Genomic DNA, 19,005 nt, shown 5'->3' on the forward strand with positions numbered 1-19,005 from the left:
CTTGCAGTAGCCCATGTTTAGGAACGCATTAATTGGATCTTCAGCGTATCCCAGTGCCAAATAACCGCCAAGTCCTCCCTGCGTTCAATGGAGCTTGGAGGTTTCATGTGGGGTACAGGGTTGTGACGCCTCTGTAGATTCCCGTCTGGAATCCAACTTGTCTCTGGGCTGCCATCCACTCTCACACTGTCGGATCTCTGCCTTTACCGAACAACAGGATACCTACAGTATTGGGGATTAGTACCAGTAAACTCGGGAAAAGGCGCATATCTCGACTGGAATACTGCGGAAACACACCGGGATCCGAGGGTCATGAGAGCCAGACACAAGTCCACAACCACAGGTCCGGTGGCTCAATGGTAGAGCGTCTGACTACGAGTCCATCTGGTCATCAGGAGGTTGCAGGTTCGAGACCTGCCCGGATCGAACGATGTGAGAGATAGAAATCTGGATCGTCACTTTTTGTTGTTTGTTGTTTTGTGTGTTTTGGTGGGGGCAATGTGGATGCTTATGACGGGAGTACTCGGGGGTTGGACCTTGTGGACCCAGGATGGATGTAATTGTTGCTAGGCAAATACAGACTGTTAACCAATTGGTTCAATGCCCTGACTCTGACCTAAAGTTGCAATGCGCAACTTCGTCTCTGATCAGGAAACCGGAGGACCTATTGCTGGTTCATTCAACAGCGCCAGCGCTGCTTTCACACTTGGTGTTAGCTGTCTTCAACCTCGATTATCACGAGCTGTGGCAATATACACCTCCACTAGAAGTGCCAATACGGCTGTTTTGGTTGCAGAAATGAACTCTTTTGTAACCAGGAAAGTATACGCTTTTAAAAGGGGTATCCGTGTTTAAGGCATGCGGGATTCAGCGCCTCTGTGTCTGCGCGCAGCTGGTATCTTGGTGTCGGAACCAACTTGTACAGCACACAATGTCTGGTCAAACATATATTCTGGTTTTTTTCCATCGTGGGAGCTCTGAAGGCTGCTGCACAGGATGGCTTCTCGGATAGCTGCAAATCTGAAAATCTGTTCTACAACCTTTCGTTCGACAAGAACATCGAGGCTGCAATCCCCTTCCGCAGCTCCTTTCTCGGCGTGCCCCAACACACAACCACAGTCACCGTAGTCAGATCCCGCCCAGTCCCGACCACAACTGATACCTACACGGTAACAGACGCAGATGATATCTTGATCTCACTCTAATTCCATAAAAGTCAATGTAGGTATTCTCGAGACCAAGGTAGGTAGCGTCTCGCCCTTGTGCCTTGATGGCTCGGCAGACCCGAGGAACAAGAAAAGTGTAAAATGCTACAAAAGAAGCTCCCAAACAAAGAGTGCAAATCCGATACTCCTTTGCCATGCCATGCCATGTCATGCACTAGTCATACATCATGATTCAAAAGAGACGACGAAAAAAGCCCCAAACGCGCTGCCCATATCGCCATCTCCCCCATTCCCTCTCCTTTCCTGTCATTCCTTCTGGTTCCTAGACCTGAAAGTGCGGCAATGCCGTCTCCAAGTGCGTCCTCAGCAGCCCGTCATACACCTCGGCCCCGCCGGGCAGATCCGAGACGAGGCCCCAGACAAAACGCAGATCCTCCTCGTAGACAAACAGACCGTCGCCGCCGCCGCCGCCGCCGACGAGTGGCAGCGCCAGCACGTCCACCATGGAGCAGGCAATGTCGTACAGCTTCTCCGTCATGCCGACGCCGTGCACGGCCAGGGCGTCGGTGGCGAGCTCGTCCAGCGTCGGCCGCGCCTCTCGCACGGCGTCGAGCGGGTATCGGTACGTCGTGGTGCTGGGGTGCCAGAGAGCCACGTCAGCGTCGTCGTCCTGTCCTTGTTGGTGAGCTCGGTGTTCGTTGTGATTGTTGTCGGGCTTTTCGTCGTGATCCTCGTCCATTTTGATGTTGCCGTCGTCGATGGCGAGGTTGGTGAGGAGGCCCAGGCGGAGACGCAGCTGCCACACGATGATGCGCAGCCAGAGCTGCGTGACGACCAGGTTCGACTTTTGGGTCTCTTCGAGCTCTTCAACGTCGTCGGGCACGGCAGCGCCCAGCTTCTCGTCGATGCTGCTGAGCAGCAGCGCCGCGGCCGACTCTGTGGGGGCCGGCTGCTGCTCGCTGCTTCGGCCCTCCTCGTCGAGGAGCAGGCCGACAAAGGTTGTGTTGAGGGGTGCGAACAAGGCGGCAAGGCTCCAGAAGCCGGCGAGCGCGTCAAAGGGCTCGACGGCTGTGCGGCCCTGGGCGTCGGGCTGCTGCAGCTGCCGCTGCTGGCTCTGGAGCCGCGGGGACGACGGGGTGATGTACAGCGTGATGGGTCGCCTGTACCTGATGGCGTGGGAGCGCTCCGAGATGAGCAGCAGCCAGAACAGCCTGTCCTGCACGCCCACCGAGGCGGTCTTGTAAACAGGGGATACGCACCGGTCGGGGCCGCCGCCGTTGTTGTTATTGCCGCTGCTGAGCAGCAGGTAAGCAGTTGTGGCTTCTCTCAGGAACATAAAGGCCCGGCTGTGGTGGGACATGGCAGAGTGGCATGCGTAGATGAAGAAGGTCAGAAGGACGCGCTCCAAGGTTGGAGTGGCCTGGGCGCGCGACACGTGGTGGTGCGCCCGAAGAGACTCCCTGAAGAGCTCACTGCCGTGCATCGTAGAGGTGACCTCGTCCGGAAGCTCAAAGGGCAGGGCGCCGTTGCGGTCGACCTGGAGCAGGACCATGGCGCAGACGGCATGCAGTATGCCGTAGGCCTCGACGGAGGGTGCAGTCTCGGCGGGCTGAGCAGCACTGCTCTGCAACTTGTCGACATAATCGGCCGTCAGCACGGGGACGGTCGGTTGCATGCGCGACAGGAAGCGCAAGAGACAGTGGGGCATGAGTTTGTCCATGAGCAGATCGGCCCGCCGTCCAAAGGCCGGGGGTATCTCGGCCGAGTGGTTCCTTGCGGGACGATCTACATTGTCGGCGACGGAAGCCGCGGAGGGTGACGTCGTAGACTGGTCGCTGCAGTATTCGCCCAGGCCGACGGCGAGGCAGCGTTGGCACGGCCTGCTCTGACTGCATCCCTTCTGCAGTCGTTTGCAGCGTGCGCACGCGCGAGACACCTGGAAGCGCTTCTCCTTGCGGATGCGCAGGGCCGATGGTTGGGGCGTGACTGGGCTCAGGGAGGAAGACGGCGGAGCGGCGCGCGTGTCATTGTCGGTACCCCGCTGCTGATCGTGATCAGAGCTTGGCGATGGAGGGAGTCGCTGCATGACGGCGGCTCATTGTGGAGTAAAAGGGGGTTTTTGTGATTGCTTCGAATTGAGACGAATTGTAGGTAAATAGGGTGGTTGTTGAGATTAAGAAATACTGGAAAATTAAAATTGTGATTGAGGCGAGAAAACATATGCGGGCTTCGTTTGTGAGCTCCGTTCACGAGCTCCGTTCGCGGGATCTCGCATGCTCCCAGCACGTGTTGGGTAAAAGTGAACGGAAGGTGAATGGGACACGCCCGAAAGCTTCAAAAACATTTCTTTGGCTACCCCTGCCAAGCATTGGGGTTACCTGGTCACGTGGATCCTCGATCGCATCCCATACAAGACTCCACCCTGATGGAGAGCATAAGCATATAAAGTTAACGTTTCCGTATATTTCTTTGGCCACCGGGGTATTTTCACTATGCATAATCACGATGCTACCCGTATGCACCCCCCTCTAGCTTGAGAATACAACTCTAAAAACGATCTACAAACCCAACCCAGCCGGAGACAGCGGACCCGATAAAGGTGCTCGTGTTAACTCTTGGTGGGAGTTAACACCACCTCTAGTGGAACTCTTTCCCAGACAATAAAGAAATTCTTTTGTCTGTCCACCCACGATCGAGAATCCTCTTTCATGCCCGCGCCCATCAAGTGCATGTCAAAGTTGTAAATCATCCGGGCCATGATAAGTCGAAGCTCCATGACTGCTAGTCTGTTTGTTTTGTTTCCATTTCCATGTCAGCAACGCCCTGTTTGTCAATGCAGCAACCTGAAGGGATTTTGCTCACCCTCTGCCTACACAATCTCGACTCCCAATGTGGAAGGGATTGAACGCCTTCCGCGCATCATTGATATACTCGGGGTCTCCAAGCCACCTTTCGGGATGGAACTCGTCGGGGTTGCGCCACAGCTTTGGGTCTCGGTACACGGCATAGGGCCAGAGTCCTACGACGGTCTGGAGAGAAATGTTGCAAAGAGGGTTGGTCGGTCAGCCAAGTAGCAATCACACACGGTTCAAAACTATGCCGCTCCAGCGGGGAAAGAAACAAAACAACAAAAAAAAAAACAAAAAAAAAAAAAAAAAAAAACAGGAGAACCTTACCTTGGGCGGCATGGGGACTCCGCAGATTATGTCTCTGTCGCCGGTTATCCTGAGAGAGGCACAACCGGGTACGGGATACAGCCTCATCGCCTCGTCGATGCAGGCGCGGAGATAAGGTAACCGACTGTCGACCCTTTCCAGATTGATTTCACCGTCGGACGAGAACGCCGAACGAACCTCTTCCGTGACTCTAGCCATCGCTTCCGGGTGTTCCAAGAGCAGCGCTGTTGTTCCGCAGAGGACCCCGGCCGTCGTTTCAGACCCTGCTCCGACGATCATTATGGCGTGCGGGATCAAGTCGTTGATGGTCCATTTCTGTTTTTTGGGAAATTGTATGCCTACATTTAGCATCGTGCGACGTGGGGGTTTCGAGGCTTTATTGAGCCTTTTCTTTCTTGTGCTTTTCCAAGTGCAAACTCACCCATTCATTCATTTTCCCAATCAACGGATCAACCAAGTCAAGCCGCTGCTCCTGCAACTTGATCCGACGCTCCAGGGCCGGCATCAGAGTCTGCGCCTGCGCGTCGAACCCCCTCCTGGCCACGCCGTCGATCAGAAAGTTGACGACGTTCCTCAGGATCGGATACATGTTGATGGCCATCAGGTACGAAATCATGACCGCGGTCTCGCAGATCTGGCGGATGTAGGGGTGAAACTCGGCGCCGTTGGCGCAGCCAAACGACTCCCCAAAGGCCAGGTCCCCAATGACGTCAAACACGATGAAGCGGTACCAGACCTCGAGGTCGACGACGCCGCGCCGGCCGCGCAGCTTCTGGATGAACTGGTCGACGTGGCTGGCCACGATGTGCTCCTGGGCCCGCAGCGCCGCGTCCGAGAACCCCGGCCCCATGGCCTTGCGCAGCATGCGGTGCCGGGACTTGTCGGTGGTGTTTTGCACGTGCGTCGGCAGGAAGTTGGGAATGTCAAAGACGCCGTTCCACTTTTGCAGGTCCCTGCTGCCGCCGCCCATGATGTCGCCCCAGGCCTGCGGGTCGCCAAAGGACAGCTCGTCGGGGGCCAGGCGGACTATGTCGCCGTGCTCGCGGTGCAGCGCCGTGATGTGTCGGACCAGGTCCCCGCGCACCCAGTGGTACGTATAAGGGATGCGAGACATTGCGTGCGACTTGGGGCCGGGGAAGTGGCGGAGAGGGTGGAAAAAGACGTTGTAGACTGCGTTGCATGCAAAGATGGCGACCACGCCCAGGCCCAGGTAGAGGAGGGCCTCTCTCCAGCTCGTCGGGATAATCATGGTCACAATGTGGTTTTTTGCGAGGAGTGTTATTTTGGATATGGGTAAACAAGATTGAAGTCGTGCTGCGTGCATGTCGACCAGATCTGTAAGCTTGTCGGGCTTTTGTTTCTTATATATATCTACCTACCGTGATAGCTTCAGACCAACTTACACACATACCAGGTCAAATATGCTTCGATCACTGGTCAAGATTATGAGCCCCTGGAACAGTGTTTACAGATGAGATGTATTTTTGGCGACTACACTTTAGATCGGCCATTTTTGAATTTTTTTCAGTAAAAGCAGGGCTATCGAAAATTGGGCACTTGTCCATGAACCTTCCGTAAATGGCATGCCTGCCAGGCATCAGACGATACTTTCCATATGGTGTTTCTGAACTAGCGCTTTATCTATTTCGCATTTTGGTGAGGGTGCTGTAAACACACGCCAAGGCTACCTATTCGGATGAAAGGGCGCCCGATGGCTCGGATATAAAAAGAACAGGAACCCGGTATCGCCAAGATTTGGTTGTCTGATTATTCCAGTAGCCCAATCCGTCCATATATGCTAACCTTTTCTAGATTGCTGTTTTTTTTTTTTTTTGCTAACCCCATTCTTTTTTTTCGCCACTGCCCATCATTATAATCATATAGATTTGCCTTTTTCTTGTCCCATATCTTGCTCAACAGCGCCAGGTGGTGCCGCACGAGTCAAAAGGAGACTAAACACTCAAGCTTGTCATGGTCTCGATTTGGTAGCGTTCTATATATTTCCGGTGTTTTTAGAGGCCGAAATTGTAACGGATCAAATGTTTATTGGTCGGCCAGTGGCCACAAAGCCCGTATTCGAGTTTGAGCTACATGAAACTTGGTGAAAATCAAAATATGCAAAGGATGAAGCTGTAAAAAAGTAATGCGTGTCAAACTAAGCGGTATCAACCAACTGAATTCGCCATTCTCTTCTCGAAAGCTCATCTGGATATATGATATATCAATCTTCTAGCTCAAAACCACGCCACCAGCTCAATATCTGTTATAAATTGAATGGAAAAGCCCCTACTACTGTTTCCAAGACTTGATATGTGGTGAATGATCCTTCTGAATCAAAACAATTCAAGTTTGGGGACACTTTCGTGTCGTTGTTTTGTTTTTACCCCGCTTGGAAGGGCCCGAGTAGTAGTAGTAGTAGTATTATTTAACGCCGGGCTCGGCCCGGCTCATTAGCCGGCCGTTAGCAACCTCCCGAGGGGTATCTCGGCGCGCTTTCTATTTTCTCTATTTACACAGCGGAAAACAAGGGCATAGAAGCGAATCGAGCCTGACCGGGTTCGTGCCCGGTCCTGCTTACAGGTTTGTTCACTGACGCGACCCCGTGCCTTCAGGCGCACGGAGGATTCGTCTGACGGCAGTTGACGGCTCTTCATCGAGAGGGGCCTGTGTCCAAACAGCGGAGCTGTCGGTCGTTTGTAGCCATGGAGACGAAGTTCCCAACAAGTGTGGGCTCGACGGCACAGGCGGGTGGTTGTTGTCGATAGCCAGCCGGGTTATCCTTGCCACGGGTAAGCGGGGAGGAGGTGGAGGGAGCAGGATTCGAACCTACGTTACTCAAGTAACAGCCATGGCGCTTAACCACTGCGCCATTCCCCCCTTGGAAGGGCCCGAGACTATGTTTCCGATCCAGAGTTGGGATGTCAAGACCCCAGACGTTACTGCTGTCAGTACCTAGTTCTAGTATCCCAACATCCAATCTGCTGGAGCCTTGCCGACCTATTGTGTACGATTAGGGTTTATTTTTTTCTTTTGCCCGTGTCTTTCCAATTTGGAACACAGTACATAAAGGTATACCTTATTTCATATACATGAACAGTGGTCCCATCTGTGCCATCTGATGTCAAGCTTTCCCCTCAATCTTGTCTCTTCTAAGCAGCACGATAAAGTAGCCATGTCCAAGGGCATGGCGCCAAAGAAATCAGATGGATCATGTAACCTGCTGCAGCTCTGGGAAAGCCAAAGCCAGCAGGCCATAGAGTTTGCATGACGATAGCTGTCATATCGCGGCGCGAAATACCTGCAGGCTATGCTAAGATGGACCAAAACTAGGTAGAGAGGCAGGAAAAGGCTCGCAGGAAGCGCACAAAAGCTAAACCAGAAAAAGAACAGGAAAACCAAGTGTTTCAATACAGCATGCCACGCATTTGCTGTGTTTGTGAAAGTCTACCACGACGTGGTCGGAGCTCAAATAAAAATTCGAGCAGGGAAATAGTTTGGAATTGCTACCAAGAAAGGCCAATTGACTGGGTAACTTCAGACGCCAAACTGTTTGGCATTGTGGGCATTGTTGATATACACATAGCACTAATAACGATTTTGGACAAAAACCCTTGTATTGCTTGAAGTTAACCAAAGAAAAAAGAAAAAAAAAACAGCTCCTAGCCCTAATCCAGTTGATCAAAAACAAAGCTTGATGTTTATAGTCTGAAAAAGACAAGTGTGCTCAAAACTCAATCGAGGCTGAATTTAAAACCGGAAATTAAATCCGCAGCTATCCTGGTATAAACACAGTGTCAACGAGGCACAACGCGGGAGGGGTAGGTCCCGCAAAGGGGGATGGGATACCGCGCTCGTCTTATCATAGACTGACCATCCTAGCACGCGATATCTACGGACCGGAGAAAGCTTGCAAGCTGCCGCAGCAGAGGGACTAAACTGGAATTTTCAAGGTCTTGGTCATCTTTCATATCACGTGCTTAGTGTTCAACCTCATCCTTTTATACTCGAGAGCTAGTAGATTAGCCAATGTCGTCTTGCGGGGGCAAAATTTTCCAAACAGAAACATAAGATGGCGTGTCCAAGTGGCGGACCTCACCGGACGCCCTATTATGTGTCGCCGCACACGGGGAATCGCACGAATCCCAGAACTTTCGGCCGAGAAAGAAGGGACTTTGCTAGCCTAAATCTGTATCTTCGGACAGCAAACCAAGCAGAAAAACAACTTGGACTCCTGTGACTGTCTTTTGTAACCGTTTACGACCCTACTCTTCTCAGAGGCTGATAGAGCGCCGTGAGCAGTCCGAGACGCCGAGAACTTCACAAATGTATATCCAAAATAACACCTTAGCCCCTGCCCCTTACAGTCACTGAGCCAACTTCAACTTGACATATGTGTGCTTGGGTTGAATGGCAGTCAGCTCGATCGTCTCAAACGAGCCGAGGGTCCCCTCGACTGGTTGGAACTCCAAGTTCCAAATCAACAGAGTCAGGACCACCTGTATCTGCAGGTACGCGAGCCTCTTGCCAAAACACTGCCGGGGCCCGAAGCCAAACGCACTCATGGGGCCCGCCGCGGCGTCGTAGACCTCCCTACCCTCCTCGTCCACCCGCAGCCACCTCTCCGGTATGAACTCTTGTATGTCCTCGTCCGCCCAGGCCTTGCGACCGCCCTCCTTTGGGAAGGTCTCGGAGCGGAGGTGCAGCGGGACGGGAAAGGCGGGCGTCAGGAGGCTCTGGCCGAGGTAGGGCATCATGATGGTGGCGCCCTTGGGGACGCGGTGGCCCAGCACCACCGTGTCGACCAGGGCCTCGCGGGCAGAGGGCTGCAGCGGGCTCCGGTGCCGCAGCGTCTCGTCGATGACCGCGTTGAGGTACGGCACGCTGGTGCGCGTGATCTCCTCGATCGTGGGGTTGCGGCCCTCCTGGCAGGCCGCCGCGTGGCTCTTTCGCAGTTCGGTTCGCAGGCGGTCTTGGACCTGAGCGTAGGACGAGAGAAACTTGAGGGCCCAGCTCGACGTTGTGGCGCTCGTCTCGTGGCCTGCTGCGTAGTACCCACTGATCTAGAAAGGGGGTTTATTGTTTTTTTTTCAAGAGTTAGTCCTGCTTTGTAAGCGGCATGTGTGGGTATGGTTTATTTTTTCATCTGTCCAACTCACCCCGTCATAAAAAGCTGGCTTGTGGTATTCCGGCTTCCTGTCCTCCTTTGCAGCTGCCTGTTGCTCCCGCGTCACCATCCAATCCAAGGCGCAGGTTATCGTATTGTCGTGTTCCAGGCGCATTATCGCCTTGTCGATTTCGGTCTTAATGAATTGCTTGATGGTGCCGTAGCATGAGCGCAGTTCGGGGCGCGTCAGCATCGAATAATAATGTTGGAGGACTTTGAATGGGGTCTTGGCCTGGTCGCTCTGGTGCTCCGCAAGGATTTCGAAGGCTCTAAAATAGGGAAGATGGTCCAGCTTGGGGAAGTCTATTCCCTGTCCTTCTGCGTCTCGCGTTTGTACGTCGGCGCCCAGGGACTCGAGGTACTTTAGCTGTTGCTGCGTGGACCTAATGCCCGAGTTGAAGGCAAAAAGAGAGGCCAGGATCATGTCTGAGATGGTGCCGAATATATCGTCATGGGCGGAGAAAGGGCGACCACCGGCGAGTGGAATCTTGAACTTCCAGTGGTTCACCAAGTCCATGGCACAATCGTAAATGCAGGGCGCAGCAAGCTTGACCACAGAACATCATGTTAGCAGAGTCGTCGCTCAAGAAATCTGGAGTAATCCTCCTGCTCTACTCACATTGTTCAAGTATGCCGGGGACATCGAGTCCTTCACAAGCGCCTTGTTTGCCTTGTATCTTGAGTCATGCTCACTCAGAGCAACGTGAAATTCCGGTGTCGTGTATCGGAAAATGTTCGCCACGCTTTTCCCACGACCAAACTCCTTGGTCCTCCGTAGCTGGATATCTTGGGTCTCCAAAAAGTCCGTGAGCAGCAGGAGAGGCTTGCTGAAAGGGGCTGGGAAATACTGGGTCAGGGGCGACCCGACCCTCTGCTGATATTCCGCAAACCATAGCGTGATGCGGTTCTCATTCTTTGCCAAGTAGTCAAGCATTTCCGTCAAGTTACCGAAAATGCTCCTTGCTGCTCTTTTGTCATGAGGAATGCCGGGATATGGTTTGGGCAGGGCTAGGCGATAGAGCACGGCAAGAATGAATACAGAAATGGCCGCTGCAAGGCCGACGTAGCCTGGCAGCGCGCCACTGATCAATGTGTGGGTTGATGGAATGGAAGGCATCTTGCGTACCCAGGCCAGTGGAGCAGTTCGATTGTTTGGTTGATGAATGACAAAATGTGAGGGTTGAAATTTAAAAGTCGTGCAATCTCGGTGGCCAGCCTCCAGGTAATCTGACAATTTTCAAATTCTGCACCCGGGGAAATATTTCATTTCATTACCAGAGTTTCAAGAACAGGTCTTGAGGTATATACACCTCTTCATGTGGTATATGGATTTTCTTTGTTTTTGATTCAACTCGGGGAGGCGCGTCCTAGCCGGTGAGTGGAAAGCGTGGAGTCGGTCGGGCAGCGGGTGCTTGTCAAACCCCGCCCGGTTTGGCCAAGGTGCCGCGATGCCCACATTGGGCCCGCCGGAGTTGGCAAGAACTATGAGTGAAACAGGAAATTCTGCTGCTTGCCGGGCCCTCAGCGTTGTACTGCGTGGAACTGCAAGTGCCGAAAAGAGCGAGATCGTTACCGTTGCCGCTTACTCGGCCGTGATCCTATTGGCGGTGAATGTAAAATGCGCCGTCAGATCGAGAATCTTACGCAGATCGTCAATACATATAGTATTGGTCAGGCTGTAGAGCGCATTGCTATTGGGACGCTCAGGACCCTCCCTGTCGATTGAATTTAGTCTTCCTCAAGAACTTTCTCTTTTGTACCACTCACCTGAATAAATACAATGAGACAACCGTACGAGGACCTGACCCATGCTACGCCATCAGCAATCACGACCATGGAAAGTAAAAGATATTGAAAACTTTATCAGCACTGGGAATACGCATGAGCCTGACATGCAAAGACAAGCCGATTGCATCCATCGCCACTCGAAGTCGACATTTACTATGCCCGGCACGAAGCCACTGTTGCTGTTGCCATACGTTGCGATACATCATACAGTAACGAACGTGTCACCGAAGTGGCACAATGAAATTCATCTCCAACCGCTGGTGCGTCACGTCTCATCGGAACCTGGCTGGCTGCACATTGTCTGTTAATGCCAGAGCTACGGAGGGCATAATACCTGTCATTGTCAAACGACTGGAAGTCGCTATCAATTACGAGGTAGTCATTTTCAGGGAGGAAGACCCCATAATCTAGATCCCGCCCATAAACGTCGACTCGTGGCCTTGGTGAAGTCGCCGTCCTTGAGGGGCAGATGCGCCGACCTAAAGCGCAGCATTCAGCAGCTTCTGGTGGATGTTCTTGCTAGGATAGCCGTCCCAGCAAAAAAGCGGCCGCAGAACCAGACTTCCTGTCCTTGTGAATATCATCGCCGTCATCCTCGTTTGCAAAGGCGTTGTGTGCGCGTAACCAGCCGCTGAGGTGGTACACAGCCTTTGGATGCGTGCTTTTGTCCACCTGCAGGCCCTGTACGTACCTCATCTCCCGCCTGCAGTGTGCCGAGATCCCGATGTAGACGACGCTCTCGTTCTCCTATGACCTGCACTTCTTGACCTCGCCGGCCCGAGGTTAGAACATTTGAAGCATAGCATTATTTTAAGGGCTGGAGAAGAAGAAGTTGCATGTTGCACAGTTATATTCGAACCAGATTATGCTGTCTTGTGCGGTGATGATGCTGACGAGGACAGTCAAAACCACAACTATTCCAGGGTACAAGGCTCAATATATAGGCCTCTCGACAACTTTCCTGTTTTCCAAACCAAGTCTATCATCCTGCAACTTGTAACCACGGGTCCTCCCCAGACCTCACATCAGACCACCGATGATATGCCTGGCAAGAAGCCCGCTTGTGTCCTCACTCAAGGTTTACGGTGATTGGACGTGATGCAAAAGGTTTGAGGCTGTGCGACAGTGGTGCAGCGGCGGATCGGGCAGCTCACCCGCCTGGACCTTGGCGTTGTGTGTTGTAGTCGTAGACAATGTGTTCTCACTTCTCTTGAATGTCTCGCTATTGTGCTGCCTTGTAACTTCAGGGTCCCCAAGATCTGGGCAACAAGTCCTCATGTGGGATGTTGACTGGTGAACAGGGACCACGTGGGCTTTGCCGATGGTTCCGAGTACGACCTGGCAGGCCGGACGAGGCCTCGTACAACAAAATGGTGAGTAGAAAGCGCCCCCGGGTGTCGTCTTTATTATCTTCATTTGAGCAACGAGGCGGTGGTGAAGAGAGCAACTACTAGCTTTGCTCGACTGCAGTACTTGCTTGTTCTTCGAGAGACAAGCCTTCGGCCCAGGATCCTTCGAGATGTTGCTACCTTTAACTTGAATTGATTCCTTTGCTAACCTTGATATTTCGATAGCGCCGACCTTGTCCTCGGGGGCAATACCACCACACTTGCGGACCTGCCCGAGAAGTTCAGCACCCTCACCCTCCTCCAAGTTGATTGCCATGGAACATTACGTATGGAAGCCTGGATATGTTAGCTCAAGGATTTATTGCGGCCATCTACAGGGCAACAACAGGAATATACGGCTTAACTTAGCTGGTTCTTGAATAAGGTTTTATGTTCCCTGTTGAAAAGTGTGTTTGCCAAAGTAGGTATATTTATTGCATATATTTGTACACTTTGAAATCCAATCCAAGATATTGAATATGTGGCACCTTTGGCTTGTGGTATTAGCTGGATCTGCTATATTAGCCTAGCTTTCATGTCCATGAAACCGAAGGGAAAAAAGGTTTAAAGACGTAAAGAAGGGTTTGTTAGTTACAGCCATATTTGTAAGGCAGTTGAGCTCGCTCACAAATAATTGTGTTCAAGCTGTATCAGAAGAGGTATCCATGGCAACCTAAGCTTCCTACCTATGTAGCAGATGAAGGGACAAAAAATAATCATGGAAATGTGCGTTTAGTGTGATTCTAGGAAAACGTATCTGTGATTCTCTCGTAGAGTGTGTATGCACCGGCACAAACAAGCATAGCTACAACTTTAGGAACAAGAAGCTGTCTACATGCTATCCCAGTCCCAATAATTTAAGCATGGCCAAAGGAAGCTTTGAGCAGCTTTGACTGTGACACTGGCAATCGTCCATCCGAAAGGCTTTCTCTGCTGGTAAGTACAGGCTTGTAGCACAAGTGACCCGGGAGCGAGGTTGGTAAAGACGGGGACAGGAATTCAAGTTGGAGTCAATCCCCAGTGGTAAACTCACTCTTTATCAATACGTCAAGCTGCACTTATTGCGTACGGCCGTCTCATAGTTTTAGCCGAACACACAGTGTCAAAACGGAGCATCGTTTCATCCTTTTTCTCTTCTTTACTTTTCTTTGTACTCTTTTTTGTTTTCTTTTCTTTGTTTTCTTTCTTTATTACTTTGCTATCCGCAAGCCTCTACCTCTGACCTTCATCGTCCGTATCACCACATCGCCGTTTAAATGTGTAGCAGGGTACATGATTAGACAGTAGTTTAGGCAGGTCGTCGAGGTGGACGAACTGCATGTTGTCATACTGCAGAGATTTTGTCTGTTGTGATTTTGTGAGGTTCTTCAGAAGTCAACTGCATTTTATCAATACGGGGGTCTTTTGCGGCTTGCCTGTACCAAAATTTCGGTATGCGAGGGATTCCTTGCACGGTGTAGAAGTGGGAAATTCTGGAGTAGCGAGTTCCCGCTTTCGACCGCTCACTCAGGGACCTGCAAGAGAAAAACAAGACAGAATGTTGCTTGTCATGGAGATTCATTCATTTTGCGTTGGCAGCGAAAGCCTATTTTTTACTTTTTACACAAACATAGCTTGACTGCTGACCGGACTGTGACCAGGAGATAACAAAGTTACAAAGAGGTATGGAGAAGTTGCGGAAGCATGACCGGTTGCTCCAATTCCTCAATGCCAAACGTGAAGGGAAGTAAAGAGTCCACCCAAGAGAAATTAATAAACAAAAAGAAAAAAAACATTATCTGTCGTGTTTTTAGCTCTGTCGCAATCGACCATCTGACACTGCTAATGGTGCTGCCAGACCATGCTCCGGGCTGGTGAAGCTCCTTGCTACCAAGCTGTCCCCGCCGCTTGTGCTGCTGGTGGATGCGTCGAACCCGGCCTGAGGTCCTGCATCTGAACCAGCCTCTCCTCGTCCCCCTGTTCCACATACGACACCTTGTACGAGCGCTGGTACTTGATGCCGCCGACCTCGTGGGCCTGCTGCGCGGCCGGCGACTTTTGGCCTGCGGTCTCGAACGCGTCGTCGTCGTTGCGCGACAGCACGTTGGACACGGTGCCGGTGCGGGAGCGGCTGGCGCTGGCGCTGGTGCTAAAGTCGCTCTTGGCGGGCCAGCTCGCGCCGCCGCCGCCGGTGCCGCCCCTGCGGCGGTTGCCGGCGCTGTCCTTGACGTAGCCGCTCGACGTGGCGACGGTGGTGCCGCCGAGGCGCGGGAAGATGCGCACCAGCAGCAGCCGCAGCGTCGGCATGCAGGCGCAAAAAATGCCCACCTTGATCTCCAGCAGCGACCAAAAGGTCACGTCCCAGCTGGTCTGCGTCGGGTTGTCCGAGCTGGCAAAGTCGACCAGCGACTGCAGGCGCAGTACACTGACCACGGTGATGAGCGTGCCGACCACGAACATGGCCCCCACCCCGATCTTTTTTTTCCAGTGCATCCTGAGCGTGCGCAATTGCCACATCGGGACAGCCAACATCCACAAATCGAGCGCGATACTGATGGCGGCGTTGGACCAGGCCATGGCGTTGACGTTGATGCATTTGCCTTGGTGTTCGCCGTCCCACTTGGTCCAGAAATACGATATCGGATTGCATTGGAAAATGCCGACCAAAACGAAAGCAACACCGTAGACCCCGTTGAAAATAATGGTTGCCCAAAGGATTCGGCGTACACCGCGGGACGGGAAAATCCGGAGGTAGAAGAAAAGCAGCGACATCTTGAGAAGCATCAGCTCCGCAAAATATAGCACCTCGACCGTGTAAAAATAGCGACCGAAATTCTCAATCGCGGCCGGCTCCAACATCCAAATGTCCATACCCAGGTGGCCCTGGGGGATCAAGCCCGTGGCGATGACGATGGTGCTCGGGATGCCCATGGCGAGGGTCGCGACGATGCACCAGTCGTCGGAGCTGAGCAGCGACCAGCCGGTGCCGTTGGGGGCGATGAAGAGGCGCGTGGCCAGGCGCGTGCCGACAAAGACCGGCGACATGCAGCCCAGGACGATGGTGAGGACCCAGAGCAGCTGGCGGCGGTCGCGGACCTCGTGCCCGCACATGGACGACGTGACCCTGAGCGTGTGCAGCTGCTCCTTGGCGGTGCAGCCGGCCTTGACGCACAGCGTTATCTCGGCCTGCAGCGGCTCGTTGGCGCATATGCAGGCCTGGTCGAGGAGCGAGCAGGACGACTGGGGCACGGCTGTGAAGAGGCATGTTGTCTGTTGGAGATGGTCCCGCCCGGGCGGGGTTAAAGAGTCAGCCAAACAAAATGGACAGGAGAAAAAGGCAGTGCCGGGTTTGGGGAGTTGGTCCGTCTTTGTCTCGGCTTCGTGTCGGGGAGGTGGGAGGGTGGACTATACCGCACATGCGGGGAGCTCTGCTATCGCCTGGCCGAGCTGCGCTTGCACCAGCGCCGTCCAAGCTCCCAAGACCAGTAGGAGCAGGAAACTCGAGAGCGACCTCATCGCGGCTGGCGGCTTCTCGTCTGTTGCTTTGTTTTGTCCTTCACATACACACAGACGCTCTCTCTTTCTGGTCCCTCATGGGGGAAAAAAAGAGGCAAAACAAACAGTTTGGGGGCCTGACGGAAGGATGTGGCCGGACGTAAGATAAAAAATAAAAAAAGAGCGGCCGTTCAATGCGCAGATGTATTCGGGGGGGGGGAGAGAGAGGGCCGAATGGTTATGATAACAAAGTTTTTGGTACCGGGCGTCGTTCGGATCCGGACCATTCTACTTGAGGAAAGCCCTGATGAACCCTTCTCCCCTCATGTGCCCTAGTGTGCGTCCCGGGTTCACTGGCCGGGTTTCTACGGATACAACGGTATGCAAGGGTATGGTAGTAGCGGTTGGCCGCGACCCCCTAAATGCTTGCCATGAAGAAATCGCAGATGGACCACACAACGTGGGCACGCTGCAAACTGTTGTGCCGTGGCTGTCTCCCAACGGGCTGTCCATTGTCAGTTGCCACTGCACGGGAACCTTTCAGCCCTGGCTGCGGGGACTAGAACTGGAAAAAAAAGGGGGGATTCTCAAATCTACGTCGGACAGGTGCTGCCATGGCAGTTTTCATCCCTTGCTGATACTCATCGTTTCCCGGCGTCCTCCACAGGTATCGGGGCCACGCGAGCTCTCGGAGATCCAGGCAAGGGTGGAGTAAATTCGGGGGGACCAGCTGACGGGCAAAACGTGCCCGAAAACCTTACTTCTTTCTGATCGTATCCCTACAGGGGAAAATTCCACTTTTTGTGAACAGCATATCAATTTCAGGTACAGAAAGGCTAGCCGTTTAGAAATCAAGAGACGTGAAGGGGGTGCGGGTCTATCCCTTGGCTGTCAGATTCTTTTTCTTGACCTTCCCTTTCTCATCGCCTCTTCTTTTTCTTTTCTTTTCCCCATTTATTCCATCATCTGTTATTTCCATGCCCTTGCTTCCCTTTTCCCCGTTCTTCCGAACCACCAACGACATCGCGGCCTAGACGTGATCACTTACAGCCAGCGGTTCTTTTGCTATCAAAGCGTGCAGGCGGGTGAGGGGCTGATGCAGCTCTTGATAACAAAAAGTCCGAAACCAAGGATGCAAAATGGCAATTGAGTGCATCTAGGTGGGCCCCCGCTGTTGCTGGCTTGGCTGGGTAGCTGGACACTGATGCTACCAAAGCCGGGGTTTTCTCTTGGTACTGGGACAGGGTCCTTTTGCTACTGCTCAACGGTTTTTTTGGTACTCCCCAGTTTTCAACTGTGGCCAGAGCACCGACCATTGCACACCATTGGACGGAAACTCGGAAGGATACCAAGGTTGGCAGCGCCCCGAGATTTCTCTCCAGACTGAGAGGGGGAAGAGGAGACATGTTTCGTGATGGCTGCGCATAGTAGCATGCTGAATGGGTCCTGCATCCTCTCAATTGGGAATCGCCACTATGGAATGCATGTAGCATCCTTCGTGCTAACCACAACTGCTGCTGCGATGACTACTCTGCAACCTGCAAACAGAATCCTGCAGAGTAATATTACTATGCCAAAGGTATATATGTACTTCGTATGCGTCAACCAATCCGGTTTGAGGTCCTATAGCACGCAGTCTTTTCGTTTGAACCACATCATGTAGTACACATGGGCCCTACCCTATACCAGAACTAGTCTAGAACTAGTCTAGTCTTCAAGATACTCGTACAGTACTTACCCTGCACCTATGCGTGAATTCATGGGCCCCATCAGGTAAAACCTTCCTTGTCTTTGTCCCCATTTATCCCCGGATTTTGGACTTTCGATTTGTTCAAACGAACAAGGCCCATCCTCGTCGATCCGTTTAATCAGGGGGTTATGCGTAGCGCTCAATTAATCCCCCCCAAAGGGAGATCCTCAATATGGTCCGATTGCCGAGCTGCCTTTGGGATGCAACGGGCAGCTTTTTCTTCTTCCGTGTAACAGGTTCACGAGTAAGTTGGTCGCAGGATGGGGGGCAGATTTTACGTCGGTAGAAGAATTAAAAAAGTTTTTTTTTTCGATGTTGCAGAGTAGTCCGCCATCGCTGTGCCGGAGAAGTGGTTCATGCTACTGTGGATAAATGTTGTAGTGCCCACAGACAACCGCCCGCGTGCAATCTTGGGTTCAATGGGCGGGGGCAGGGCATGTTTATCCAGTCGAGTGGTTACGCGAAATCAAAAGTTACTTCACTTTGTCTGTACACTAATTTGACGTACGTAGTCCGGGCCGCGAGGGGTAGTAATCTGGTAGATGATGCTACGGAATCAGCCAACAGTTATTATTGGCCCAGATTGGGGAATCGAGTTGCCAAAGTACCAAGAGTGGCAGTGGATTGAGCAGCACCTGAGCAAAAGTGAGGCGACCACGTGGTAGATGCCGGGAGAGGAGGCTCTGCTCCGCCACACAATACAAAATCTCCCACCACCCTCCAAATATCAGCATTAAGCTTTACGGGAGTACCCCATGGTGGACGGATTCTCCAAACTCTAAAAAGGTCCCAAGCATGAGACGGCGACGGCTGGCAGCTAACGTTGGGCTCCACATCTCCGACCCCCCTAAAGTCCGGCCCCTAAAAATATCTACTCAGCCACATCAACCCTTTGTTTTATTTTATAAATATCTAGACGAATTTTTCACTTTAGAACTTGATTTTTGAAGATTCTTGCTCCAAACTTTCCAATGAAACAGTACACTGAAAATCAGCTTCTTGCTGCCATTTCTGACATAAGAAATGGCAAATCAGTTCACAAAACCTCGCAAAAATGGGGTATTCCTCGGAGTACCCTTCACGATCGTTTAAAGGGGGC

General features: G+C 52.5%; 6 protein-coding genes, 1 non-coding gene and 1 pseudogene across 8 annotated transcripts; 1 reads left to right on the top strand and 7 right to left on the bottom strand.

Annotated features, from left to right (window-relative positions):
- Window positions 1-342: 342 nt before the first annotated feature.
- On the top strand, window positions 343-426 carry MGG_20124. The gene has a single exon. It is a non-coding gene; the product is annotated as a tRNA-Arg (tRNA).
- A 648-nt stretch (window positions 427-1,074) lies between these two features.
- Window positions 1,075-3,466, bottom strand: MGG_07549 (RING-4 protein). The gene has a single exon (XM_003711415.1). The coding sequence runs from the start codon at window positions 3,250-3,252 to the stop codon at window positions 1,489-1,491; it is 1,764 nt and encodes a 587-aa protein (XP_003711463.1). The 5' UTR covers window positions 3,253-3,466; the 3' UTR covers window positions 1,075-1,488.
- Window positions 3,467-3,774: 308 nt separating this feature from the next.
- Window positions 3,775-5,591, bottom strand: MGG_07550 (isotrichodermin C-15 hydroxylase; the record flags this gene model as incomplete). The annotated part of the gene is made up of 4 exons (XM_003711416.1): window positions 3,775-3,952; window positions 4,029-4,195; window positions 4,343-4,657; window positions 4,764-5,591. The coding sequence occupies 4 exons, from the start codon at window positions 5,589-5,591 to the stop codon at window positions 3,775-3,777; spliced, it is 1,488 nt and encodes a 495-aa protein (XP_003711464.1).
- Window positions 5,592-7,147: 1,556 nt separating this feature from the next.
- MGG_20125 lies at window positions 7,148-7,219 on the bottom strand (annotated as a pseudogene). The gene has a single exon. The product of its transcript is annotated as a tRNA-OTHER (tRNA).
- A 1,462-nt stretch (window positions 7,220-8,681) lies between these two features.
- MGG_07551 (cytochrome P450 monooxygenase) lies at window positions 8,682-10,623 on the bottom strand (the record flags this gene model as incomplete). The annotated part of the gene is made up of 3 exons (XM_003711417.1): window positions 8,682-9,402; window positions 9,499-10,053; window positions 10,126-10,623. The coding sequence occupies 3 exons, from the start codon at window positions 10,621-10,623 to the stop codon at window positions 8,707-8,709; spliced, it is 1,749 nt and encodes a 582-aa protein (XP_003711465.1). The 3' UTR covers window positions 8,682-8,706.
- Window positions 10,624-12,374: 1,751 nt separating this feature from the next.
- MGG_15208 (uncharacterized protein) lies at window positions 12,375-12,959 on the bottom strand (the record flags this gene model as incomplete). Its single annotated transcript, XM_003711418.1, has 2 exons — window positions 12,375-12,516; window positions 12,853-12,959. The coding sequence occupies 2 exons, from the start codon at window positions 12,957-12,959 to the stop codon at window positions 12,375-12,377; spliced, it is 249 nt and encodes an 82-aa protein (XP_003711466.1).
- A 1,589-nt stretch (window positions 12,960-14,548) lies between these two features.
- MGG_07553 (CFEM domain-containing protein) lies at window positions 14,549-16,177 on the bottom strand (the record flags this gene model as incomplete). The annotated part of the gene is made up of 2 exons (XM_003711419.1): window positions 14,549-15,912; window positions 16,078-16,177. The coding sequence occupies 2 exons, from the start codon at window positions 16,175-16,177 to the stop codon at window positions 14,549-14,551; spliced, it is 1,464 nt and encodes a 487-aa protein (XP_003711467.1).
- Window positions 16,178-16,574: 397 nt separating this feature from the next.
- MGG_16653 (uncharacterized protein) lies at window positions 16,575-17,562 on the bottom strand (the record flags this gene model as incomplete). Its single annotated transcript, XM_003711420.1, has 2 exons — window positions 16,575-16,681; window positions 17,205-17,562. The coding sequence occupies 2 exons, from the start codon at window positions 17,560-17,562 to the stop codon at window positions 16,575-16,577; spliced, it is 465 nt and encodes a 154-aa protein (XP_003711468.1).
- Between the last annotated feature and the right edge of the window lie 1,443 nt (window positions 17,563-19,005).

The sequence above is a fragment of the Pyricularia oryzae genome, chromosome 3 (genome assembly GCF_000002495.2).
Source record: "Pyricularia oryzae 70-15 chromosome 3, whole genome shotgun sequence".
NCBI lineage: Eukaryota > Fungi > Ascomycota > Sordariomycetes > Magnaporthales > Pyriculariaceae > Pyricularia > Pyricularia oryzae.

Excerpts from the sequence above, each read along its gene's own strand:
- MGG_07549 (XM_003711415.1), bottom strand. The coding sequence starts at position 3,252 with ATGCAGCGACTCCCTCCATCGCCAAGCTCTGATCACGATCAGCAGCGG.